Source organism: Acartia tonsa, chromosome 2 (genome assembly GCF_053477335.1).
Source record: "Acartia tonsa isolate MP-2025a chromosome 2, ASM5347733v1, whole genome shotgun sequence".
Classification (NCBI taxonomy): domain Eukaryota; kingdom Metazoa; phylum Arthropoda; class Copepoda; order Calanoida; family Acartiidae; genus Acartia; species Acartia tonsa.
This window is the reverse complement of record NC_137261.1, coordinates 55901886-55929618: the sequence shown is the minus strand read 5'-3', so window position 1 is coordinate 55929618 and position 27733 is coordinate 55901886. Positions and strand designations below refer to the sequence as shown.

General features: G+C 39.7%; 1 protein-coding gene across 1 annotated transcript in view; it reads left to right on the top strand.

Annotated features, from left to right (window-relative positions):
- LOC145312208 (uncharacterized) overlaps positions 1-27733 on the top strand; it is an 86953-nt gene that overhangs the window by 49297 nt on the left and 9923 nt on the right. Inside the window, exons 4-8 of the mRNA XM_080151422.1 lie at positions 2872-3100; positions 6048-6162; positions 8204-8307; positions 21652-21792; positions 25590-25643. Of these exons, the coding sequence (XP_080007548.1) occupies positions 2872-3100; positions 6048-6162; positions 8204-8307; positions 21652-21792; positions 25590-25643 (643 nt within the window). The remainder of the gene's footprint in view (positions 1-2871; positions 3101-6047; positions 6163-8203; positions 8308-21651; positions 21793-25589; positions 25644-27733) is intronic.

Below are 27733 nucleotides of genomic sequence, written 5' to 3'. Positions count from 1 at the left end.
ATGATTCTATAAATAATGCAACAGAGACTCCTGCATAAAATCCATTATTTTAGCTTTAATATCGTAAATTCTTCTTTCCCTTTCTATCTATCTTTCTCCACCCTCCCCCCTCTCGTTCTCTCTTTGGATAGGATAATTATATCATAAAAAAAATTGTTGTTTAAAAAGTAAAAAAAATCAGCATATTTTGAATGAACATACGGACTTTTTGATGACAATTACAGAGTTGCTAAACTTTCTAAATCATCTAGGACAATTCTATCATGCCCTTTATGGATTTTTCGCATGTGACGACAAGGATCTCGCTAACAACAGAACTGGTTTTTTTTAACTTTTGGTTTACAGAGGTTTTTATCCTTTTTGGGGAGAGGGTGATTTTACCCTGCCTAGAGAAATCTTTTATAGAAAATAGTATAATAAATTTCAAAACTGGAAAATACTTCTGGTTTATAAGAATCAGAGACCAAAAGGGATAAGATAATGGAAGATAAATTGGTGTACATCCCAAATGATGATACACAACATTACCCTATCTTTAGATTACAATGAAACGTTTGGACTCTTAACTTAATGAACCAACCATAATTCACTAGAAGTCACCAAAGTTGTAAAGGCAACGATTAATAATACTTTGTTATAAAACTTTGGGGACTAGTGTAATAAACAGCTCAATGTCCAATCCCTTCCTGGCAATGTGCACTGCTGCAGCTTTTATGGGATTCTAAGGATAAACACACAGTGATTTTTTATGAATTTTCATAAGAAAGATAGATTCTTTCTAAGCATCTTTATTGTAGTCATTATAAATATCTTCAAAAATTAAATTGGTCTCAAAATGAAAATATTTTAGTACTCGAAGTTAAAATAATTTTTTTTCTCTCATTCTTTGGTTTTAGGTCCTTTCAAGGTTCTTGATTGGATGTTTCCAACTAGCAGTGTCCAAACTTTTTAACAATAATTTTAATCTAGAACAGGAGTAATTTTGTTTATTATCTAAGGGATGTAGTACTTCAATTTTTTGTCTATTATTTTTTCCCTGTAGATACCAAATCGATTATTGTGAACATTTTCTTCCAAAAAACCAAGATTTAACCACTGTGAAAATTTGAAATGAGTGAGAGAGAGAGAGAGAAAGAGAGAGAGAGAGAGAGAGAGAGAGAGAGAGAGAGAGAGAGGGAGGGGGGGGGGGAGAAGGGATGCAAATTGCAAAGGAAGGAAGAATCATTGCAATCTTAAAGCAAAATTATTTTGCAAGTTTGGATATAGGGTGGGGCTTATACCAGGGATACAGTGATACGTCAATAGAATATTAATTTATCTTCCTCAATATTCTGTTTGATGCTTGTTATTCATATTTTTCATGGGTAGAAAGAGTTGAAGAATAATTTAACCCATCCTATCCTGCGCTGATAAGTAAGGTAGATTTCGAACAATATGGATATATTATATACGTGGCTATTATGATAGGGGAAAAATTTTCGTCAATGGACATCACCTATAGGTCAGTTCGTTCATCCAGTAGGGAGGGGGGGGGGGTTGATGGGGTAATGGGATGGATGATTGTAATTGTCATTTTAGCCAGCTACATGTTACACTTTATTAGTGTATATAATAATCTTGTGTAAGATCCAAATAATAATAGATAAATTTTTAGAACAATATCTGTTTTAAAAATTAAATGAAGTAGCAAAAAATGTAAAAAAAAATAAGGGATGAAGTGGTAATTACCCCCCTCAAAATTTGAAACCCCTTATTTTACCTTCCTCAAAAATTTTTACTCAAAATTAGGTTACTCACCTAAAAAACTTTCAAACTCTTCCTTTACTCCCCCTCAAATAAAAAGCTTGGACGTCCCTGCCTGTATTTTATATTCTATTGTAAGATATTACAGGCCTTAAATCTATCCTCTCCTTTGCCAAACTAAGCATAGAGAGGATTCAAGCACAAAATTATTTACCAAGTTAAACAAAGACACTTAAATCCAGGACTCGGGGGCAGCAGCCTCAAGGAAATCAACCTATAACAGTTTTAAAAATCAGCTAGACACCAAAACCTAACCCTAATAGGACAATCCCTATTTTTAGATTTAAAAAAAAAAACATTCAAACGGTTTAAAATTTGAGGCTGACGCGCTGCTGCCGAGCCAGGCCTTAATTATTCAGATATTATGATAAGATATTTATTTTGGATTCAAATTCGCAAGGAAAATAAAAGTTAGAGAATAGTTATTTCTCGCATCGTATTATAAACAGCTTTCCGCGTATATAATATGTACAATTAGAAGATTAAAACCAGTTTTTATATTTTTAGAAAACTGTACAATATTATACGATACTAGACATAGTTTTTTCGTATTGATGAGAACCGGTTCTAATCCACCGGTTTCGAATGAATACGAGAAAAACCTTAACTATGTGTTTAGGTGTGTTGGGATAAAGGGATAAATAAAAAGTCGATTCTAATAATTATATGTAAATCCTTCCTTTATATCCAAGAAGTTATATGTCTACAGTAATTTACCTGGGATGATCACTTACTATAAATATGCATTTCTTAGACGGTCATTTGGAGAAAAAAAGTATATTGAAATAGTTTGATTATTTAGATTTTTTTGCAGATAGAGGAGTTGGATATTTTTATTCTTTGGGGGTGGGGGAGGGGGGGGGCTAACCTCCCCTTCCCTCCCTTGGACGTCACTGCCTGTACCCAATATACCTGACCTAAAGTAAAACGCCAACACATATCCCCCCCCCTTCCATTTCTTATCTTCAAAATGTTGGTCAAAAAAAGAGGGGTTGGGGGTTTCTATGCTCCACCAGTCAACTTTAAGTGGAATCGCCAATTATATTAACCTGTATATTTTTTGTATAGATGCTCGGGGCTGCCGCAGAGTGGTGGCAGCAACATAGAACGCACAGACCCCAGCCCTGTCCGGCCCATCTACAGCCACACGACCCCTGCGGGGGGCGGAGTAAGATCATTGTACAGTGCGAGTGTGCAGTGTGTCATGTCTCCTGTGGCCACCTCGCTGTCTACGGGGTCGCTGCGCAGCTCAGCGGCTGGCTCCCAGCTACACACGGCCGCCACACATTCTCCCCAGGTAAAAATATAAAGCGATCTTATGGGATAAGACAATGGCCGATAATGGCCCCAATGGTGTTACACAAAAATATTCCTTCTGTCGATTAAGATTAGTGGTTTAAACGGTTGAAGACTTAACTTAATGCATCAACCAATTAAAATTAACAAAATCCCTAAAGTTGTTAAGCTAACGAATAAGAAAACGTTATTATAAAAATTTTGTGGACTGGTGTAATAAACACCACATTGTCCTCTCTGAGAAATATATTTATTAAAGCAAGGCTTTTCTACATTTAGCGTCAGCCCGTCTGTCCGTCAGTCTGTAATTTGGGTTCTAAATCAGGGAGAAAGGAGGGGACTGTAACAGACACTAGCACTATAAATAATAGAGGGGGCATGAGTAATATTTAACCCTGCCCAGAGGGCGGGAACCCTGTCCCAATTTTGTATTTGGTCTTTGAAAAAACGTGGGATACATAAAACACAGCCGAGTTTTTAATACAGAAAAGAGAGCAATTTGCTAGGAGACGAAACGGATATCCACCACTTAGGAATAGATTGTAGATAAAGTTTTATAAAAATGCTACCTCATTCGCTGGTTCTAAAACTTTTGGAACTTTACTTAAATCTTAATTGGAAGGTTCTCTTATATTTTTTACCATCATTGGAGATGTACATAAATTTATTGCCCATTGTCTTATCCCTAAAGCTCCCTGGCACTAACTATTTTTCCTTGTTATCCTGTGTAAAAAGTTTACATGTTTTGCAATTATGACAGCACACACTTACACACACACACATACACACACACCAACACTCACATATAATCACTTACACACACCTGGTGTATAATATTTTTCCTGTTGGGGGCTATATTAATTAATACCATTGGTCAGCTTTTCTATAATTAGGATAGGTACGTCAGATAGTCCGTAACGGTTTGCTCTTTTCATTATTTTAAGCTTGTTTGAATTGTCCTATCTGTATTGTACTGTATTGCCTCTAGGGTCTTCGCCCAAATAGGCAATGGAAATCCCCATCCAAAAAAATTTGAAGAAAAAATTGTAAAAAAATTGTGGGGGTGGAATTTTTTTTTTTTTGGGGGGGGTTAGTTTACTACCTCACTTATTTTAGTTCAAAAAGAAACAAAAATTGGGGGGGGAGGATTTTTATGTTTTGGGATTGGGGGTGTCCAACCTCCAAGAAAATAGCTTAAAACCATCACAGGACTATTCCCTGATGAGTACAATCGGTTCAGTGGTTACTCAGATCTTAAGCTTCAGACAGACAGACAGACGGACAAACAGACATTGTTTAACTTTGTATTGTAGATATAAATTTAAAGTACTTATGTCAGTTAAAGCTGTAAAGGTGATAATTACAGGACAGGCTTAAAGCAAATATAACACTCAAAGTACATTTATAAAAACAAGGATGACAACATCCATGAAAGTGAAGCTCTGAAACGGTAGGACAAGCAAACATTAAGACTTGTAGAGTGTCAAAACTGAATAATCAGAATATAAATGTATAACAGCCAAAACAAAATTGCAAGTAAATTTGTTGAAAAACTGCTTAATTACAGGTTAATGTTTAAGAACATACTTACATGTTTAGGACTTGGTTATAGAGATGCTTCGCTTATAACATTGTTCGTTGATGTTCTAGAAATCAGTATTCCAAAAATCAGATCAATCGGAATATTATATCACACAAAAATTTGTTGTTAAAGATCAGCATGTTTAAAATGGACATACGGAAATTCTGGTAACAATTATAGAGTTAATACGCTTTCTAAATCTTACGAACTATATACTACCGGAATTACCATGCAAAGTTTGAAATCGACAGAACAATTCTAACATACCTAAATCAAAGAAAAAGGTATCCGTTTCAGACGGACATTCGGACCGAACCTAATTATAGAAAAGCTTCGCTTTCAAAAATAAAAATCAATAATCCAATTATTTAACATATCTAACCTTTTCTTCCAGTACATTGTCAAAAGAAAAATTATTAATTAATGGCGCTTTTCGTCAATGTTTTGTAGTGCAGCTCATTAGAATTTTAAAATAAGGATTATTTTGAAAGCTCGGAACATTTTTTCTCGTATTCATTCGAATCCGGTGGTTAGGAACCGGTTCTCATCCATACGAAAAAACTATGTCTAGCATCGTATTATATCCAGTTTTCTACGAATATAGAAATGTACAATCATAAGATTAAAACCAGTTTTTTTTAGCCCGTGCCTTTGGCATCTCGGGGCTAAAAGACTGGTTTTAATCTTATAATTGTACATTCTATATCCGCGGAAAGCTGTTTATAATACGATGAAAGAAATAACTATTCTGAGAATGTTTTTTTCGCAATTTTTAATAGAATTTACAAAAAAAATTCTACGGTCGACAAAAAAACGGCGGTGGAGTATTTTGAGTATCTATCAGGAGTTACTTACAGTTATCTTGAAACCTTTATAATCAGGATCTGCAGGATCATACCTGGAATCTGAAATTGCTTTGACATTTGTATTGTACAATTATAGGATATTTTAGTATTATAGCCATTGTTAATGCTTTATTGCTGTATAAAAGTGCTCTTTACAAATTACCTGGATGACCCTGCCAGGTTTGCTAGCATCCTGTGCCCACCAGGATATTGATAATAAATGTAATAAGTATAGATGTATTATAACCCAGACAACTACTTGGCCCCGGTCTTGGGGAACTTTTCACCTGTTAGCAAATTGCTTTCTGCTCTTTTGTAGCGACTTATCTGTGTTAATATTTACGATGCCATTGACTTCCTACATGTGGTTCAATCAGGAAAAGAGCAGACATTATTACACTAGTCCCCAAAGTCTTATAATAACGTTCATTACCTTAACAACCTTGGGGACTTTTATTGAATTTTGATTTGTTTGTTTATTTAGTGGAGTGTCCTAACGTTTCAACCACTGAATATTTTAGGATGAAGAAGAGAGTGAAAATGAAACTGAGATGTCTACTCTGTTGAACAGAACAAGACAGAAAAAATTTGTCAAATATTTCAAACAACTTCCATCTGAGGAGCTTGTGCTTCAAAGTAAGTATTAGAATTTGGCTTCGAAACCGATTAATATCCACTGGATTAGAACCGGTTCTCAGCCATACTGAAAAATCATGTAAAGCATCGTATTACAGACAATTTCCCACGAATATTAAAATAAAATTCATAGAATTAAGACCAGGTTTGTTAGCTAGTGCTTTTGTATCCTTGGGGATAACAAACCTCGTTTTAATCTTAAATTGTCATTTTAATATTCGCGGAAAGCTGTCTATAAAACGATTCGACAAACAACTATTAAGGGATAATAGGATAGGTAAACATAATACAATTTGTCGGCTGATAATGTATTCTCCGGGAAAGACGGGGACATTGGACTGGAAATTATATTCGTACCCAAAGTTTTGTAATCATTTTGTCTTATATTTTTTGGCTTAAAACTTTATTAAATCATGATTGGTTGGTTCAAACTAGCAGTGTCCAAACATTTCAACCTATTATCTTAGTATGCAATGCGGGTAGTTTTGATCATTATTGTTTGGGTTTTACATGAGTAGAGCAGTTAAGTGCTATCTGTTGATTTATTGACAATAACTGTCTTTATTTTCTAACATGGATTATACTCATAGATTTAGACGTTGATGATAAAAATTTGTGTATTCGTCGTATTTTCACTGTAGCTTTTTCCTGTTTCTAGCCCCTGCGGGGGTCCTAAACCTGCGGGCCAATTTTCTAACCCTGCAAGGCAATCACCTAATCTAACTTAACCTAGCCTAACCTAAAATAACGGATCTTGGACAAAGTAGCTTCGGACAAAGTAGCTTCGGGACAAAGTTGCCTCCTAAGGAAGTAGCCTCCACTGTTAACAAAGGTCATGGCCACAGCGCTCGGCCCCTTGGTCTGCCTAGCCGCGGGCGCTCGGCCCCCTAGCCTATAACCTAACCTAACCTAACCAAAAAATTGTAAAAACATTTTTCAAAATTGTAAAAACAATATTAAAAATTGTAAAAATCTATCAACCACTTTTTGCAAAATCCACGAAATTCTAAACCACCTATGTATTATCAGTTGATGATATTTTCTTAAATAAATGTTCTGAGGCTAACATAGGTTAGGTTAAGTTAGGTGCGGTGCGGCCGTATTGGAGACTATTTTTCTTAGGAAGCTACTTTTCTTAAGTAAATGGCCTGAAGCTACTTTGTCCTGAAGCTACTTTGTCCGAAGCTACTTTGTCTGAAGCTACTTTGTCCGAAGCTACTTTGTCCAAGATCCAAAATAACCTATCAAAAGCTACTGCGTAAATTCGACGAAACGCTCCTTAAGAGACGTTGTCATGAAAGGGTTATACCCAAAAAAGTTTATTTTCTATTCTCATAGCCATGAACAATATGATATGTCTTTGATCTTGATGCTTTGATATTTGTTTTATTCTGCAGATAAAAATAAAAAAAGGAATTATAAATAGAGCACAAATAAAGCATTATCATACAACACCTGAGGTGGATCCTCAAAAATTGTATTATATAAGCAGGTAACCGCTCTAAAAAATGCTCTTTTAAAATTTTTAATATAATATAAAACATTTTTTAAAACATGATAAACCTTCTCTAATATACACAAACTAAGCAATAAAAAAAGGGATTTTAACAAAAATAATAATTGTTTTTTTAAGAATCCAACTCAGATTATGTTTTGATGCAACATAGAAAAACTTTATTGCTTAATTGTTGCGCATTTTTTTAACATGCATAAAATACCAACGCTTAAACAGCTGCCAAAAAATATATCATATAAGAAATAACACCCCAAAAAAAAAATGGTATTTTTTTATCCTCCACATCCTACACACTAAATTTAATTGGTGAGGGGCTAATTCTGTATCTGATTTTGTACAGATTTCATTTTCCCAAATTTATTTGTAAAACGTATAATAAAAAAAATAGGACTAGATATTAATTTAATATTAAAGGCAGTATTAAAGTTGTTATATGCTCTTAGGTATCTATCACAATACAGTTAAACTGTTCAGTTTTCAAATCTAATTATTTTTTAATTAATATAATTAATTAATTATTTTTAGGATATTCGTGTGCTCTAGTGGGTGATATTCTGCTGCAAGGCCATCTTTATGTTACTGAAAACTACATCGCTTTCCATTCTAATGTATTTGGTTATGTAACACGGGTAAGCAATTTTCTCGTATTCATTCGAATCCGGTGGATAGGAACCGGTTCTCATCAATACGAAAAAACTATGTCTAGCATCGTATTATAAACCGCTTTCTACGAATATAGAAATGTACAATCATAAGATTAAATCCATTTTTTTAGCCCGTGCCTTCGGCACCTCGGGGCTAAAAAAACTGGGTTTAATCTAATAATTGAACATTTTATATCCACGGAAAGCGGTTTATAATACGATGAAAGAAATAACTATTCTCCGTGAGTATGTCGGTTATGCTTTAAAACGGTTTACTGATACAAATGCTTATTCTGACAAAGCCCAAATTTTGTTAAAATTGTGTCAAAAATCAACCATGTGACGTCATAAAAATGATGGATTATCCATCTCTTTTTTGGGGTTTTCTTTCCCACTTTTCATATCATCTACCTCATTTTTGACACAATTTGGGCTTTGTCGATTATTCTCTCTTCCCTTTTTTATGACAACTGTACATCTGCTTTATAAATCCCCATCCATAATTATTTGGTTTGCTATATGCATGACCTTTGTCTGGCTGTCCTAACTGTAAATTACTAAAAAATATTAAATTATGTCCCTTTGATGAAAGTTTCCTAATTGCAAAACTTAATTGTACATTTAATTATGTGTACACACAAAAAGTTTGTGTAAAATATAGTGTAGAATTGTATTGTGGTAATACGACAACCAGACGGACAGGCAGTTTACAGAGTTGCTACGCTGTGACTTATCATAACAAACCCACTGCACTAATCTTATTATATCACCATCCATCTCATGACCGATGTTGACCCCGCTATCTAGCGGTCAAACTGGCCTGCCTAAATGTGGGGAGGGACTCAAACATGCAGCTATCACGCGCCCCTCACGCGCTTATATAACCGGGAGGCGCTGCCTCCCCTTTTACCACCGCTGCCCCCACAGCCTGTCTACCGCCGGGAGCTAAGCCCTAGCGTCCCACACCCCCTTCAAACCTAACCATTGTTATAATCTGTTGTATATATATAGTAAACATTGCTTGTAAATATTATTCAGTTAAATATATAATTTCTGTATGACTAAATCCTGCTAGTTTGTTTTGGTAGAATAATTCAAGGCTAGGGCTCGTTGAACTCGAACTCGTTACCCTGTGGGCCGAGAACGCTCGGCTTACCAGAACTTGGTGTCAGCGTGTTTCAATCGAGCCTTACAGAAACTAGCCTATTCTACCTCTGATTGGACCCTTTTGCAAGTAAGGGGACAATCAGCCGCCAACTGAGAAGCCAACTGACCCGTGAGACGGCCTTTTTAGGTCGAATTTCCATCATTTTGAACGCAATATGTGGGCCTCTGGCCTACGGCAAGCAGATTTAGCCTGCTAAAAGCGCCAGTTAAGACGCTTTTTCCGTACCGTGTAGGAGTAGCGCTAGGTGCGCAGCCACGGTAATCGGATAATTTAGCTCAGACGGCTACAGAACTGAGTCTAAATTGGCAAGTGTAGCTGGGACAAGCCCCAGGACACCCAGGCCAAACCTACGAGACAGACAGCTGGGTGCTGGTCTCCTTGAGAAGGCAATGTGTGGCTGCGAAGCCTCAGCACACAAGTAAGCCCTACCACTGCGACGGATAGCAGATTTTGAGCCACAGGCACGGCAGGACGGGACATTCCCTGCCGCTGCCTTCCAGGATTCGAACCCGAGGCGCTGTAGGACGGGCCATTCCCTGCCGCCATTTTCGGGATTCGAACCAGCGGCGCTGTAGGACGGGTCATTCCCTACCGCCGTCACCCCTCTGAACCTTGCAGGACGGACATTCCCTGCTGCCAGTGCTTCCAGAATCACCCCTAGAGCTCCTAGTGATAACAACACATAAGTGTGTATAAATGTCAACCAAGTGATAAAAAGAAATATAAAATTGTTGACCCAGTGATAATTAATAAGCTCTAGTGATTCGAAGCTACAGTCTAAGCCACCATGGTAAGCGATACCACCATAGCTGCGGTTCGGCCACCACCGAAGTTTCTGCCAACCCCAGCCGAACGGGAGGCCCCCTTGTCTCAAGGGCAGGACCTCCACTTCCCCTGCCACATCAGGGTGAGGTTTCCTACTCCTGACCCTGCCCAGCATGTACAGGTTGATGCCATGATCGATTCTGGCAACCGTGTACCAGGGTCTGCTGTAATTTCTGAACACCTCATGCACGCAATGGGCGTGCAACGCATGTTGATTCCGGACAACACCCAAATCCTGACTGCTAACGAGGAAGGCCAGCCCCTCCAGGTAATAGGAAAATTGAAAGAATTATATATGGCAGTCTCACACACCCTTATACTCCATCTTTACCACGTGACTGTGGTCTGGAACCTCTCACACCCTCTGAACCTAGGAGGGTATTTTCTCAAGGAGTTCGGAACTAGGCTCTGTTTCGACATGCAACCACCTTGCTTGTGGGTGCGTGGGGAGTTTATCCCACTCCGTGGCGTCCCCATTGACCGGGAGACAGCCGAGAGAGAGTTGAGCTATGAGGGGCCTCTGCCAGGCCCACTGCCAGAGCAGCCGCGTGTGGTCGAGAAAGGCACGCACTGGGTGGATGCTGCGCTCAACGCCCATAGGGGGGCCAACCTGCTAGCCATGGGGTTGCCCCCAGTGCCCAAGGTGCCGCGGGAGAACCTGCCAACAACGTTCCCTGAAATTGCCAGCCCTCCAGAACCAATCTTCTCCGCCGACACCTTTATCAACTGCCAGCCGTGTCCACCTGGCCCCCTCTACCTGGGACCCCCAGCCAGTCAACCAGCCAAGTCCGAGTCCAGACCCGTCAAGTCGCGGTCTGATGCACCCGGAGCCACACTCAACTCCCAGGAATCAGCCTCTCCCGGCGCCGGGCCCGTCAAGTCGTGGCCGGCCGCCTCCGGAGCCACGCATGGCTCCGCTGCCTCAGCCTCTCCTAGCACCTAGCCCGTCAAGTCGCGGCCGGACGCCCACGGAGCCCAGGCTGGACCCAGCGCCTCGGCCTCTCCCAGCGCCGAGCCCGTCAAATCGTGGCCGGACGCCCTCGGAGCCACACTTGGCTCCGACACGTCAGCCCCTCCCGAGGCCGAGCCCGTCAAGTCGCGGCCGGTGGCTCCCGGAGCCGAAGCTGACCCCACACCAGCCATGTATAGGCTAAGTGCTGTCACTCCAACTGACGGCCAGCCACCCCAACTTCGCACGGCCAAGCGGGTGGTCTTGCCTGGCCGCGGTGTCATGGCGGTCCCTGTTGAGTTAGTAGGCCACCGCACCAAGGATGCCATCCAACTAGCTGCCCCAGAACAGAGGTTTGGGGAGGATCTTGTCATCCCAGAAGGCCTGTATGCCCACAGGCCTGGATCCGCCACTGTGTTTCGAGTGCTGGTGGTAAATGAAGGGGAGACGCCCCTCCTGCTGGACGCTGGCCTCCCAGTGGCAGGGGAGCTGGTCAAGCCTGACATTTTAGAGGTTTCTGATAAGCCTCCCCCGAGTCTCCACTCGTTTCAAGAGCCTGTTGAGCCCCCAGACATGCAGGAGCTGTGGGAGGCCCTTGAGATGGAAGACAACGAGTTCCTGCGCAAGGATCCCTTGCTCAAAAAGGAGGTTTGGACCATGTTATCAGAGTACAGGGACGTCTTCTCCAACTCTACCCCCGGCTGCACAGATGTAGTCGAGCTGCAGCTGCGCCTCAAGCCAGGGACCCAGCCGATCCGCCAGAGATTTAGGGATCTGAACCCACGGCAGGAGGCTGAGCTGGAGAAACAATTGGACACTTGGCTACAGGAGGGAGTCATAGAGCCGTCAGACTCCGCCTGGAGCAGCCCCTTGGTGCCCATCAAGAAGAAGGACGGGAGCACCCGCTGGGCCGTCGACTACAGAGCCCTCAACAAGTGCCTGGAGCTGGATAGCTACCCTCTGCCCAGGATCCAGCAGCTGGTAGAACGAGCTGGAGGGCACCGCGTCTACAGTGCCTTAGACGCGGTGGCCGCATACTACACCATCCGTGTGACTGAGGACAGCCGGCCCTGCACCGCCTTCACCACCCCCAGAGGCTTGTATCAATGGAAAAGGATGCCCTTTGGCCTGGCTACGGCACCATCTGTCTATTCCAGATTTATTGCAGGGGTCCTAAACCCATTAGGCACGGCCAACCTCCAGTCATACCTTGACGACGTCCTGACCTTCCACCAGGACACCTGGGCCCACCTGGCTAGGCTCCGGGAGGTCTTGGAAGCCCACCGCAGGGGACGAATCCGCCTCAAGCCAGCCAAGACTAAGCTGTTCCGAGCCAAGGTGGATTATCTGGGCCACACCCTCAGCCGTGAGGGGATAGCCATGCAAGAGGATTATATTGACCGTATCCTGGACTGGCCGGCCCCCAGCACCCCCAAAGATTTGCTGGCGCTTCTGGGGTTCTTTGGATACTACCGCCTGTTCATCCCAGAGTATGCCGACCTCACCTACGAGATGAATCGGCAGAAGACGGCCAAGACCCTAGCCTGGACACCTGAGATGGAAGCCCAGCTGCTGCAGCTCAAGGACAAGTTCCGTCAAGCCCCCATCCGAGCGCCGCCCAGGTTTGACTTGCCAGCGGTATTCCAGCTCACCACAGATTTTAGCAGCCGCGCCATCTCTGCCATTCTGAGTCAATGCCAGGACGGCAAGGAGAGGCTGATTGCCGCCGTGGGGCGCAAGACAACCGACCCCGAGACTCGCTACCCGACCTGGAAGGGAGAGATGGCCGCCATTATGTATGGAATCCGGAAATTCCACGGCATCTTGTCCTACCGCAGCTTCCAGATCAACACTGATTCCTCAGCCTTGCTGCAGATGAAGTCACTGAACACATCCACAGGGATGGTGGCCCGCTGGCAAGAGGAGCTAGCGGCCCTAGATTTTACTGTCTGCCACCGTCCTGGCACCCAGAACACCAACGCTGACGCCCTCAGCCGCCGGGAGGACGCCAACATGCCAACGGCCAGTGCCGAAGAATTAGCAGAGCAGGCTGAGTATATCCATAACCTTTGCCAGCTAGGGGAGTCCGCAGCCAGCCGGCCCCCTGCCGCCCGACTGGACCCAACTAGAGTGCTAGAAGCCCAGACACAAGACCCTCTCCTGCTCCGTGTCCGCCAGTGGGTGGCTGATGGCAGAGCCCCAACCAAGGCTGAGCTGCGCGGCAAGGAACGAGACGAGCAGCAGTACGCCAGCCGCTTCCCAGCCCTGGGACTGGACGAGCATGGTTGCCTCACCACCACTGACCAGACCCTGACAGGGGAACGGACAAGATACCTGCTGCCTTCGGCCCTCCAGCAGGACGCGTTCTTTCTAGCCCATGGGACCCCCATGGCCGGACACTTTGGGATGGACGCGACTATCGCCCGCGTTGCCATGCACTTCTGGTGGCCCAACCTGGCCCGTGACGTCCGCCTGATGGTTCAGACTTGTCCTGAATGTGTCCAGAAGGTTACCAAGGAAAGGTTGAAGCAAGGGATACATGTACCCTCCCGCCAGGGGTATCCACAGCAAGTCCTGTTCATCGACCTGGTGGGGCCGCTGCCAGAGACCCCAGCTGGGAACCGCTACATCCTCACCTGCCAAGATGGGTTCAGCCGGTTTGTCAGCCTCTACGCCATCCCCAACAAGCGCACCCTCACGGTGGCTGAAGCCCTGCTGCACCGCCACCTGGCCACGTTCGGATGTCCCCTGAAGATCCACTCCGATAATGGGATGGAGTTCACCGGCCAGGTATTCCAGGAACTGGCCTCCAGGCTTGAGATTGGCCTGACACATCCACCACCCTACAACCCGCAGTCCAACCGAGTGGAAAGGTTTCATCGGACGCTCAATACAGGCATGCGTCTGTTCTTAGACAGAGACGACAACAACTGGGAGCCCCACTTGCCTGCCATTGCCTTCGCCTACAACACCAAGGCCTGCAGATCCACCGGCGTGACCCCGTTCCTGGCCTTCTTTGGGAGAGAGGCCAAGCTTCCGGTGGACATGGTGCTCCGGCTGCCAGAAACAGAATATGCCTCGGTTCCAGCCAACGTCCAAGCTATCCTGCAACGTTACCATGCAGTGTATGATGCCATCCAGCTGAAGGAGGAGGGAGCCATCCGGAGGAGCGCGGCAGCCTACGAAGGCACGGCCAAGTATGAGGTTGGAGACCTGGTCTGGTACCTGGCCCCCCGCCTGGTGCCAGGGAAGGCAGCCAAGATCACCAAGAGATGGACTGGCCCCTGGAAGGTAGTGAGGAAAGCTACAGAAGTCCATTATGTCATCAAACCTGCCTCTCCAATAGCCAGGATCTCGGAAGTTACCGCGCATGTAGGCCGACTGCGCAAATACACTGGAGATGTGACTGCCCACCAGATTCCAGCAGACATTCAAGTCGACGTGGACGGCGACGAGGATGCCACCGAGCTGCCGGTGGGAGCGGCGGCGCCCGCAGCTAGCGACCCAGGACAGTTCCCAGTGCACCAGCCGGCCGCAGCCGCCCCACAGCCCAGCGGCCAGGATCGTGACCCAGTAGAAGAGGACCTGCAGGAGCAACCCAACGAACCACCGCCGCCGCCGCCAGCTCCAGAGCCACCCAGAGATGCCATCTGGAATCCTGATACAGACATGGAGCACCTGCCAGCCAGCAGCGAGCCTGTAGGAGGAGAAGCAGCTACTGCGATGGAAGAAGCCGCCCCAGAGGACGAAGCTGAAGCCATGTGCCCCCTGTTGATGACAGCCATCCCTATCCGGGTAGGAGCTAGGAGGCCAAGCAACCTGAATCAAGCAGGCGCCCCCATGGAATTTTATGCGCCCTCATCCATCGTCATTCCCCCCTTGGGAACCACCAGAGTTAGCCTAGGCCTCCGTGTCCAGCTACCCGCTGAGGCAGAGCTAGTCCTGCAGACGAGGCAAAATTTCCAGCGCCGGGGCTTAGCCGTCGCCAACCCCCGTCTAGAAGCCAACCAGGAGCTGACAATGCTGATATCCAACCACAGCCAGACCGAGCAACGAGTGTCCCGTGGAGCCTGTGTAGCCCGAGCTGTCCTCCATCGAGCTGTGCCCCAGGAAGAGCCTGTCCTGCGCAGACATAGGTTGTCGTATCCCCAGGTTCAAGGCCTGGTGGCTCGAGAGCCACGCAACCCTTGAAGGGGAGGTTGTGGTAATACGACAACCAGACGGACAGGCAGTTTACAGAGTTGCTACGCTGTGACTTATCATAACAAACCCACTGCACTAATCTTATTATATCACCATCCATCTCATGACCGATGTTGACCCCGCTATCTAGCGGTCAAACTGGCCTGCCTAAATGTGGGGAGGGACTCAAACATGCAGCTATCACGCGCCCCTCACGCGCTTATATAACCGGGAGGCGCTGCCTCCCCTTTTACCACCGCTGCCCCCACAGCCTGTCTACCGCCGGGAGCTAAGCCCTAGCGTCCCACACCCCCTTCAAACCTAACCATTGTTATAATCTGTTGTATATATATAGTAAACATTGCTTGTAAATATTATTCAGTTAAATATATAATTTCTGTATGACTAAATCCTGCTAGTTTGTTTTGGTAGAATAATTCAAGGCTAGGGCTCGTTGAACTCGAACTCGTTACCCTGTGGGCCGAGAACGCTCGGCTTACCAGAGTATAATACTGAAAAGAACAAGGATATAGTAATCACTTTCTCCAATTCGTAATGTACAGACAGAGAGGGTTGAGCAAGGAAATATTAACCAAATGAAGAACAAGCGAATAGTGTCCAATAAAAAATGACATTATAAAATACAAATTACCAATGATAGGCCAGTATACGTTGAAATTGACCAATGGTGAATTGTAATTGACCTGCAATAGTAAATTGTAATTGACCTGCAATGGTAAATTGTTATTGACCAATGGTAAATTGTTACTGACCAATGGTAAATTGTTATTGACCAATGGTAAATTGTTATTGACCAATGGTAAATTGTAATTGACCATAGGTATATTTAATACTGGCCTATCATTGGTCATTTGTATGACGTCATTTTTTTCTTGGACACTATACGCTGTTACTCATATGAAGAAGGCAGACTTTGTTAGTTATGGAATAGCTTCAATACTAACCAGGATGACAACATCCATAAAAGCGAAACTCAACAAATTAGAAGGATAAACGAGCATTGATACTACGTTTTCTAAAATTGAATATAATGGTGATTTGATTTCTGAAATTGTTCCTATTCGTCTGAAACATCACCATTTCAAAATCATGATAGTAGCCTATTAGGAAAACTTTTTGAAATTTTTAAAACGGTGGCTAAGACTATGACTGTATCAAATCGTTTATGGAAATATCATGCAAAGTTTTAAATCGATCGGACTATTCCAAACTATCTAACTCAGAGCTACTCGTTATAGACATATGACGGATAGACAGACGAACATAAAAAGCTTTGCTTTAAAAAAACTGTTAATTGGCTGGGATTATGCAAGCCCTTTTAAAAACAAAACTCAACAAGGGGGAGGTAGGTTGTGCTAAAATTCCATAAAGGTGAGGTGTGAGTTTTAAGGCTTAAAAACAGTAGTAGAACGATAATATTCACTAAATATGTGTATTCCTTATTGAAAAGAAGTATAGACAAAAACTTTTTAAAGTAAACATAAATTTTATCGTTCTAATACTGTTTTTAAGCCTTATAACTCACACCTTTACGGAATTTTAGCACAACCTACCTCCTCCTTTTTCATAAAGTTTGGTGAATGCTGTTTACTTTTGAACACAAAATGTTCTCAGACATTTTGTACAAATTATTTAGTCTTCATGTATTTAGTACAAAGAGCTCTTTATACAACCCGAAGGCCGGGATTAACAAAACTGGTACTCACTCTAGGATCGTTATTTCATTATTCGTGGAAAGTTGTCTTCAATATAAAAATCTTCAATAGGGCTCTGAACCGGTTCTTTTACAGCGGTTATCAATAGTTTTATAAGCCATGTTAAATAAAATATTTAATCTTACAAATATTCCCTCTAAAATTAGGGTGCGGCAGCCTCAGCCGCGTTGTTTACGAAAGGCTGATGTTGCGGCTGCTGAGTCGTGGCTAAAACAATCTGATAAAAAAAATACAAATTAGTAAGTTTTTTGTTTGTTTGAAGTAAAAGATATCGAAAAATATAAATCAAATGGTTTTCCTTTTACGAAAGCTTTATGAATGTCTTAGAGAGCTTTAGGCTATTTTTTTAACCCACTCTACCCTTAGTGTTAAAAAAAGTTTTAAAATCCTTTATTTTGGACGGGATGATTCCAGTTTAATCCTTGTTGCATAATTTGCAGAACTCCCCAAAGTAAACAGAAATTTCATATTCCTAAACTCATATTCTAATTAAGATTAAGTAAGCCCTTTATATACAGTACGTTAGTTTTAAAGCTGTTTATATAAAAACTAGCGGCTTAGCCCCTAGCCTCTAGGGGCTTTGCCCCAAGAGGTTTGATCAAACTAATTTTTCGTATTTTAGAATTTTTAAAAAATTCTAAAAGAAAAATTAATTTTTTTTTGGGGGGGGGGATTTATCCTTTTTTAGGAGGGTTGGGGGAGTCCCATCCCCCAAGTAAATAGTTATAAACCTTCCCGGGACCTATGAGAAGCTACTCTATAAAGGAGAACCCGATCGGTTCAGCGGGTAGCGAAATCCTTCGCTACAAACAAACGGACAGACATCGTTCTACTTTGTATTATAGATAATTCTCAAAGTATTGTGAACACTTTCTTTTATTCTTTGGCTTAACGACACGATAGTGTATTAAACATATTAAATCAAAAAGTTCAGAGAGAGGCGACCATAGGCAATTAATTACACTAGTCCTCAAAGTTTTATAATAACGTTTTCTTATTCGTTGTCTTTACAACTTTGTAGTGTCAACTGAACTAAAATTGGTTGATTCATTAAATTAAGTGTCAAAACATTTCAACCACTAATTTTAATCTACAAAAGGAGTAATTTTGTGTGTTTTTGAGATCAATTTACCGGCCATTGTCTTACCCCTTTATATCTTACACTAGCGGCTTCGCCCCTAGCCTCTACGGGCTTTGCCCCTAGAGGTTTGATCAAACCAATTTTTCGTATTTTAGATTTTAAAGAAAAAAGAAAAAAAAATTTTTTTGGGGGCTGGATTTTTTTTTTTTTGGGGGGGGGGTAGTCGACCCCACTATTCTAATTTTAGTTTTAAAAAGAAAAAAATTTTTTTTTTTTTTTGGGGGGGGGATTTTTCATTTTTGGGGGGGTTAGGGTTGTCCCACCCCCCAAGAAAATAGTTATAAACCTTCCCGGGAACTATGAGAAGCTACCATGTAAAGGAGAACCCGATCGGTTCAGTGGTTAGCGAGATCCTTCGCTACAAACAAACAGACAAACACACAAACACACAAACAGACAGACAGACATCGTTCTACTTTGTATTATAGATACTTACATATAATTTTCTTATATAAACCTAAAGAACATACATCTTACCAACATGCATATCTAGTCATGAATATTTAATATTATGCCTCTGCTATAAAGCAGGGATCTTAAGGGATAAGACAATGGACGATAAATTGATATTCATTCACCATGATTCAAAAGAAAATATAAGAAAATCTGTAGTTTAACAGTATTGATTAAAAAGTTTGAACATTATTATCTATAATACAAAGTAGCTTGATGTCTGTCCGCCTGTCCGTCTGTCTGTCACTTAAGATCTCGGTAACCACTGAACCGATCGGATTCTACTCTTCAGGGTATCTACCTATTGGTCCTGTGGTGGTTTTAAGCTATTTTCTTGGGGGGTGGGACACCCCCAACCCCCCAAAAAACAAAAAAAATCCCCCCCATTTTTTTATATTTTTTTTTTGTAAGAAATATCCTTGGTCCTTTGTAGAAGATTTCCTTTGTGGAATATTTCCTTTGTGGAAGATTTCCTTGGTCCTTCTTATTATTTTTTTTACAAATTTTACCTTACACTTTTTTTATCATCTATTGGGGCAAAGCCCCTAGAGGCTAGGGGCGAAGCCGCTAGTCCTATATAAAGTAGTAAGCTTGTTTTTGTCTGTAGCGAAGGATCTCGCTAACCGCTGAACTTATGTGGTTCTCCTATAGAGTGTAGGGTGGTTTTAGGCTGTTTTATTTTTATAAAAAAAGTAGTTGTATGGTTTTAAGCTATTTTTCTGCACTTTCCTATCCGTTCTAATGTCCCTAGATACTAGGGACGCAGTCGCTAGTTGTTTAAAAAACAACAAATTCAATTATAGTACTCAAACAATGAATAAGAGTACTTGGTTATAAAACTTTGAGTACCAGATTGATTTACAGTCCAAATACCCCTCTCTACCTGGGTATTTAGTATACATAAAATATTTAAATTATACTTTACTAATATCTTGTTAAAAGCGAAGCTTTTTCATAATAAGGGTCGGTTTAGATTTTAAAGATTCCTGATGATTCCTGTTACAGATAGGTATGATTTAGAAAGCGTAGTAACTCTTTTATCGTTATCAGCCGTAGATCCATTTAAAACAAGTTGATTTTGAACTTTTTTGAATTTTTTTTATACTTATAATTCCTAGGACAACAAGGTACAATTAAGGCGGATCATCTTTATAATCAAGAACTGGTGTTCTTAAAAAGGTTCCTGTATTTAAGCAATTTTGTAAGAATTTAAAATTAGTTTGCTCTACCATCTGATTTTTTTGGATGTTATCATCCTTGTTTAGATAATAGTTCACTGATATCTTGATGAATTGTATGCATAATAGAATTGACAATTTTGCTTCAAGCTGAGTATGTCAGGGAGGGAGGGGACATTTGACTATAAATTACCCTAGTACACAACTTAATACCCATTTCATCTTATTTTTTGATTAAAAAATTTTAATTTTCAATTTACATACTGGTAGTAAACTAAATGGATAATTTTGTTTATCATCAATGGTGATATACATCAATTTATCCTCCATCATCTTATCCCCTAAAGTCCCTGGGATTCTGTGCATTTTTTGCATTTAAAAGTACTTAATCTGTTTTACAACTGACTATTAAAAAATGCCTAATATATAATGCAATTACTGTATAACAGGCCTTTTGAGGGCTTTTTCCTTATAGATATATGAGATATAAAAATCCATAAATCGTAACTAACTACTACAGGAATCACCATGGAAAGTTTGAAACCGATAGGACAATGCTAACATGCCTAAACTTACGAAAAAGCTATCGGTTTCAGACGGACGGACGGACCGACCCTTTTTATATAAAAGCTTCAGTTTTAAAAAGGAAAAAGGTTAGATCTTGTAATTGTAAAACTCTACTGCATAAAAACATAAGCATACATGAAATATATGAACTTTGCCTCTGACTATTTTTTAAAATTTTGTTTTGAAAAAACTCAACATATAAGAAGGGGACATTGAACAGTAAACTAGAACCGGTTCCCAAAGTTTTAAACACTTTCTCTCATTTGTTGGATAAAATTTCGAGTATTTTTATTACATCTACAGATGGTTGATTTCGTTACCCATAAATAGAAATATACATCAATTTAACGTTTACACTGCACTGTCTTACCACAGGATTCCTAAGAATTATAAAACATATAAAGTTTTTAAAAAGATATAAGATAATTAAAAATAAAAGTATGTTGAATTTTTTTTTATAAAATGTGATAAATTTAGTAATTTAAAGACTCTTGTCACAGGAGTGTATTGTATAATCTTACTCATATATTCTGCCTTCGATTACATAATAGTTATTTCTTTTATCGTATTATAAACGGCTTTCCGCGGATATAGAATGTACAATTATAAGATTAAAACCAGATTTTTTTAGCCCCGAGGTGCAATTATGATTGTACATTTTTATATTCGTAGAAAGCTGGATATAATACATAGTTTTTTTTGTATGGATGAGAACCGGTTCCTACCCACCGGATTCGAATGAAAACGAGAAAAGAACTTATTGTCCTTATTATGATGATTATGATAATTTCAAACTAGCAAAGTCCAAACTTTCGGCCAGTAATTTAAGTGGCAATTTTGTTTATCATCATTGGAATTTTGAGATCATGGAAAGAAAATGAAGTAGCGGGTTTCGTCGTATTTTCACAGTAGCTTTTCGCTTATTTCTAGCACCTGCGGGAACTCTAATAATTAACATTTGCTTAACCTAACCTATAATAACTAAATTGAAAGCTTTTGTGAAAATACGAGAAAACCCGCTACTTTCCTTTCCATAATCCGAATTTTGATTAAAATTTGTCGTCTATTATCTTATCCCGCTGGACCCCTGTATATAACCAACAATACCAACAACATTGTGTTAATTTCAGATCCAGATTCCGATGATCTCTGTGTCGAGCATAACCAAGGAGAAGACGGCCAAGATCATACCGAACGCTGTGGGGGTGACAACTATAGAGGAGGAGACGCACATGTTCTCCTCCCTTATCTCTAGGGAAGCTACTTTTAAGGTAGGATTTGTAGTGAGCTTGTGAGCTTTTTGTCTGTAGCGAAGGATCTCGCTAACCACAAAACCGATATGCTCCTTCATTACAGTGAAGCTTCAGTAAAGGTCTTGAATGTTTTAAAGCTTTTTATCTTTTTAAAAAGCCTGGGTGTGGTTTTCGGCTATTTTTCTGCCCTTCCATAAACCTACGAAAATAGAGTCACTAGTATCTCAAAAACAAGAGCTTGATATGCGCGTTTTTAGAACGGCTTGTTAGAGCTCGCGATTTTTCTGCAACTGTGGCCTTAGCTTGTTTTGTAATTTTTTTTTGTGGGGGAGGGAATTTTGTTCTAGTGGTTATTTCACTCTGGAGGATGGGGTACCCTCCCCCCTAAAATAGTTATAAACCTTCACTAGACATATAAGCAGGTTTACTGTAACTGGCAACGAGATCCTTCGCTACACAAATACATCCTGTTACTTTTATATAAGGATCTATTAAATATTGTCCTTATAATCCAATTAAAAGTACATAAACATAACCAAGTAAAACAGAAGGTTTACCCTTAAAAAATATGAAGCGTATACAATTCTAACTACCGCGCCAATTAAAAACCTAATATGTGTATAGGATTATTGATTTATTGAATTAGTGTTAGTTTGATAACAACAAAGTGTTTGATATACAATTGGTGATTGGTTGATACAAAACAAGCCCAAATCACAGAACACTATTGGTTTAGAGCGGTAGCCAATATGAGCCGTCCGCCAGTAAGGTCATTAAATTAGGCAAATGGTAAAAGTTGCATGATCCTTTTCAAAACCAGGCCGAGACTTAATTTATGGCCAGGTTTCCTATCCCTTATCCCTGGTCGAGGTGAATTAACAGGATGTCTCATTGACTGTCTGTGTGTTTGATGTGCAGTGCAAGGATCTCGCTACATGCTGAACCTATAGGGTCCTCTATCCTCAATATGATAGGGTACCACTGAAATCCAAAGAGAAAACACCCATAGAAAAAAATGTTACCCACACCCCATTCTTTTAACTTTAACTTTAAAAGCTAAATTTATAAGTAGATGTACGAAAGGAGAAATGTGATTTACTTGTTTACTATCAAAGATAGTTACCTCGAATCATTTATGTCTGTGCTTTAATGTTATGAATGTTATCCTTGTGTATTGTATATATAATTCAATTTAAATTGGCCTTTAAAGTACATCATTTTTTTTATTTTTTTTTCCACGTAATATAAAGGTTGGAAAAAAGCTTTTGTAAAATAAAAGTTGGAAAAAAGCTTTTGTAAAATAAAAGTTGGAAAAAAGCTTTTGTAAAATGCTTACGTAAAATTATGAGGCTAGTTATTCAATATGTAGAAAATTTTAATAATAAAAACAATTCATTATAAATATATACAAAATATAACAGTTTTAATAAATACACTGTGATCAATAAAAAATGTTATGATTTTTGTAAAATAAGTAAAATAAGATGCTCTAAAGTTAACTAAGAAAATCTAAATATCTCAAAAAATTCCAATTAAATTTTTAGGCAAATTATCTAAAACAAGAATTATTAGTATAATAGTGGTGAATTGTTTTGAAAATATGATTAAATAGTAAATCATTTGCACTTGCGTAATTATTTATTTCGAGAAATCCCGGCTAATAATGCCGACAGACAGACGGACACAAACATTTATAGAGTACCTTCGCCAGAAAAGAATGACTCAATTATAAGTTAAGCGCGATTATATTTTGCAGTATGGCTTCGAAATCTATATCCGTTGGATTAGAACCGGTTCTCAACCATACCGAAAAATCATATGTAGCACAGACTATTTTCCACGAATATTGAAATAAAAATCATAAAACTAATAACAGTTTTGTTAGCCTGGACATTAGGCTCCCTGGGTCTAACAAAACTGGTTATAATCACACAATTTTTAATTTTTGCATTTTTTGAAATACGATGCGATAAATAATATTGCAAAAAATTATAATCGCTAAAGTTTTGTTACTGGTGTCATAGAATTAAAACGGCACAATATAAATAATGGCGTTACTGCACCATATTTGGTAGTGAAGCTTCTTTATAATCTGCTGATTTTTTCTTTTTTTACTTCATGTTAATATATAAAGACTATTTGTCTGTTGAAGTTCTATCTTTACATGTAAAAGTAACAAGCCCTTTTCACTCCACAGGGGGGAGCATAGGCCGCTGACAATTCGTCAGTGTTTCTGTAACAATGTGGCTTATGGATATGGGATAGGGTTGTCAGCCCTAAGCCCTATGATTGCGGTGTAAAGCGTCCATTTGCCATCAGACAACCAACCCTTTGATTGCACGACCTTTGTCTGAGAAGTCCTAACTGTGCATGGTAGTGAGTTGCGCCTGTTTTGGGCCAAGGCATTCCCCCTACTCTAACTATTTATGTCTCGCACCTGACATAGAAGCAGTAGGAACCATTTTTAACGTCTTTAGTTATGACGCGGTGTTGGACCGAGATTCGAACCTATCACCTTCCCGACGACGAGCGGATGCGCTACGTGTTGAGCCACGGTCGCATGGCATCCCATTATTCCCTTGTTTAACTTCATACACCTGACATATTAGCATTAGAATTAATTTCAAGATCTTTAGTTATGATGCGGTTAGAGTTAGATTCGGGTCTAACAGTGCCCTAAACCCTGCGTGGCCTTTAATTACGTCATAAAACATTAAATATTTTTTAGTAAAAAATCTTCTAAAATATTTTTAAAAATCATCTAATTGTTTTATAAAAATCTTTTGTTATTAGTATATTTCCGAAAATTGCAAATTTAAGTTATAGTTAAATAAAAAACGTTGTTTTACTATAAAATTACATACATCATATTAATTACATTAAAACAACCTTTGTATGATGTGCTGCTAAAAAAAATATCATTCTTGTTTATGCAGCATTTTGTTGTAATTTGAAAATGTTGTGTAGAATAAAAATACCTGGCGATGATGATTTCACTTCTGCAATTAAACAAGAATAACAATATTCATGAGCATTGCATCTTTTATGTTTTTTTTTTAAATTTGTATATTGATATGAGGTCAAATTCCATTAGAGTCTTGTATGGCCTTGGAAACTAGGTAGCCTAGGAAACTAGCGGCTACGACCCTACAGGCACGTAAAATGTTTTCTTTCCAATCTATGTTAAAATCAGATGTTATTTTTATTTTTTATTTCTCTTTGGAGGATGGTGGTTCCCTCCCCCGAAATAGCTAAAAACCTTCCCAGGACCTATAAGAAGCTACACTGTAAAGGAGAACTGTATCGGTGCAGAGGTCAGCGAGATTCTTCGGTACACACAGACAGAAAGACAAACAGATACTTTATTATGAGGATTTTTATCATAGCTAAAATAAGCTTTTTGTTTATTAATATGAAAATAATATTAATATTAGTTTATCTATCTCCGAAATGTCATTTACTCTAAGGACCAAAAAAAGCTTCGTTGAAGACACAAATCTAATAGTCTAAACTGTAACAGACCTCAATAAACATACACAACAAAAATAAGAAGCTTCACAAAGTGTCTCAAAATCAGCCATGTGACGTTATAAAAATGAGGGATTATCCATCCCTTTTTAGGGGTTTCCTTTCCCACTTCTTCTCTCATCCCTCATTTTTATGACGCTATATGGCTGAATTTTTATACACTTTGTAAAGCTTCCAAAAATACAGTGTTACCAAAAAAATACAAAAATTTGACTTACAGTCAAAGTTAACTTTAGCGTAGCAGTTTCTGCAAAAATCAAACTGTACAAAGTTATTGTTTGTTTCAGGTGATGACAAAAGCTTGGAAGAAAGCTTTGGCCAAAAATGATCTGACAGCTGTGGTAAGTAAACATTTTCTTCTATTTATTTGAAACCGATTGATAACCGGTGGATTAGAACCGGTTCTCATCCATACGAAAAAACTATGTCTAGCATCGTATTATATCCAGTTTTCTACGAATATAAAAGTGTACAATCATTAGATTAAAACCAGTTTTTTTAGCCCGTGCCTTCGGTATCTTAGGGCTAAAAAACTGGTTTAATCTTATAATTGCGCATTATATATATCTGCGGAAAGCTGTTCATAATACGATGCTCGAAAAAAAGTGTTTGTGTGTGGGGGGGGGTGAGGGGGGGGGGGTGAGGGGGGGGGGGGGGTCAGTGGTCTAGAATATTTTGAATAATTAAGTTTCAAATTTTAATAGTTTAATTTCTATATCAAAGTACAAATTTGTGTTAATGAAAATATTTAGCTTCAGACAAAAAAAAACAATACTCTTTATATAGGACAAAAATTTGAATTTTATTGTGTAAAATGTTTTAACAATACTTGTAACACTAACCAATCAAGATTTAATATAAAGTTTTAAGCCAACAAATGAAAGAACGTGATTATAAATCATTTGGCACCTGGAAAATTTACATTCCAAATGTCCCCTCCATTAATGAAATTGTCTTAGTATAATATGTAGAGGTTGCGTGAATTTATGCGTGCAGATGATAGACATTTTATGCCAATTTTTCCAATTTTATTGTCATTTTGTTAATATTTCTTGTCTCTTATTCACTTCACCGGCTGTTACCATTAAAGAGCCTAGTCGACCACAGACCACCCTCCCCCCAAACCCCTTAATTAAAAGTATAAATGAAAAAATGAGCGCAAGGGGGTATTTTTATATTTATTTTTTATTATTTGTTTATTACTTTGTTTTGGGTTAGGTACGGTTATATTTGGTACTGGGTAACCCCGCGTGGTTTTAGGCTATTCAAACCTGAGGACGGGAGAGTAACAGTGCTTTAAAGACAATTTAAAGAAAAGCACCACTTGACCTGCCATTATGGGATCATAATAACAAAAGATATTTTTATCTTTGTCTATGTAAAGGTAAGTTAGTTGGAATTTAAAACATGGAATAAAAGAATAGACAAAACTTAATTTTAATTTAATTTCCAGGATAGCTTCGAAACCTAATAATATCAGGTGGATTATAACCGGTTCTCAGCCATACTGAAAAGTCATGTATAGCATTGAATTACAGTCAAATTAATACCAATATTAAAATCAAAATCACGATCCTTGGCCTTCGGCTCCTCAGGGCTTTCAAAACTGGTTTTAATCATAATTTTTTCGTATTGTTATATCCACTGAAAGCTGTCTATAATACGATGCGATAAATAACTATTATAATTATCAAACTCTGATTATTTTGATTGCTAACCAATGAACCGATTAATTTCTCCATTTCGGTAGTTTTACTAAGGTTTAGGGATGGTTTTATTGAACTTTTTTCCACCAATAAAAGTTTGGTGTATACTAATTTATAGTCTATTGTCCTATCTGTGTACCTGTCTGAAAGGGAATCAAGAAAAAAAATTTGTCCACTATGACCCGAACTGCAACAAAATTGCATGACCAACACGAAAACAACTTTATTTATATTCTCTCTGTCTCATTCTATTTTGTCGGAGGCTAGATCATTTTTAAAATTTGGTTGGCCATTTTCCTCATAGTGCTTATCGAGCACTGAACCCCAACCTCCTTAATTTTGAAAATAATTAACTAATGTGGGTTGGTAGTTTTCAGTTTGTTATATTAGGTGGTGGGTAGCCCTGCAGGGTTAGAATACTTTAGGCATAGGCCTCGCAGGGCCGGAGTTGGAAATACGAACCTCCCACCCTTTATTTTTGATTTATATTAAAAGACGGGGAGGTCTCAGTGCCCGATAGGCACTTTGGGGGGAAAGCGCCATGTGGTTAAATTCGATTCTATTACAAAGAAAAAGTTTTCTTTTTCTATAGAATATAGGGTAATTTCATTTGTGGTTGTTTAATCAAAATTCTAAAGGGATTGGATCGATGTATGATTTACAAATATAATAATGAACAAAATTATTAATATTCCTTCTTGTATTCATTCGAATCCGGTTGATAG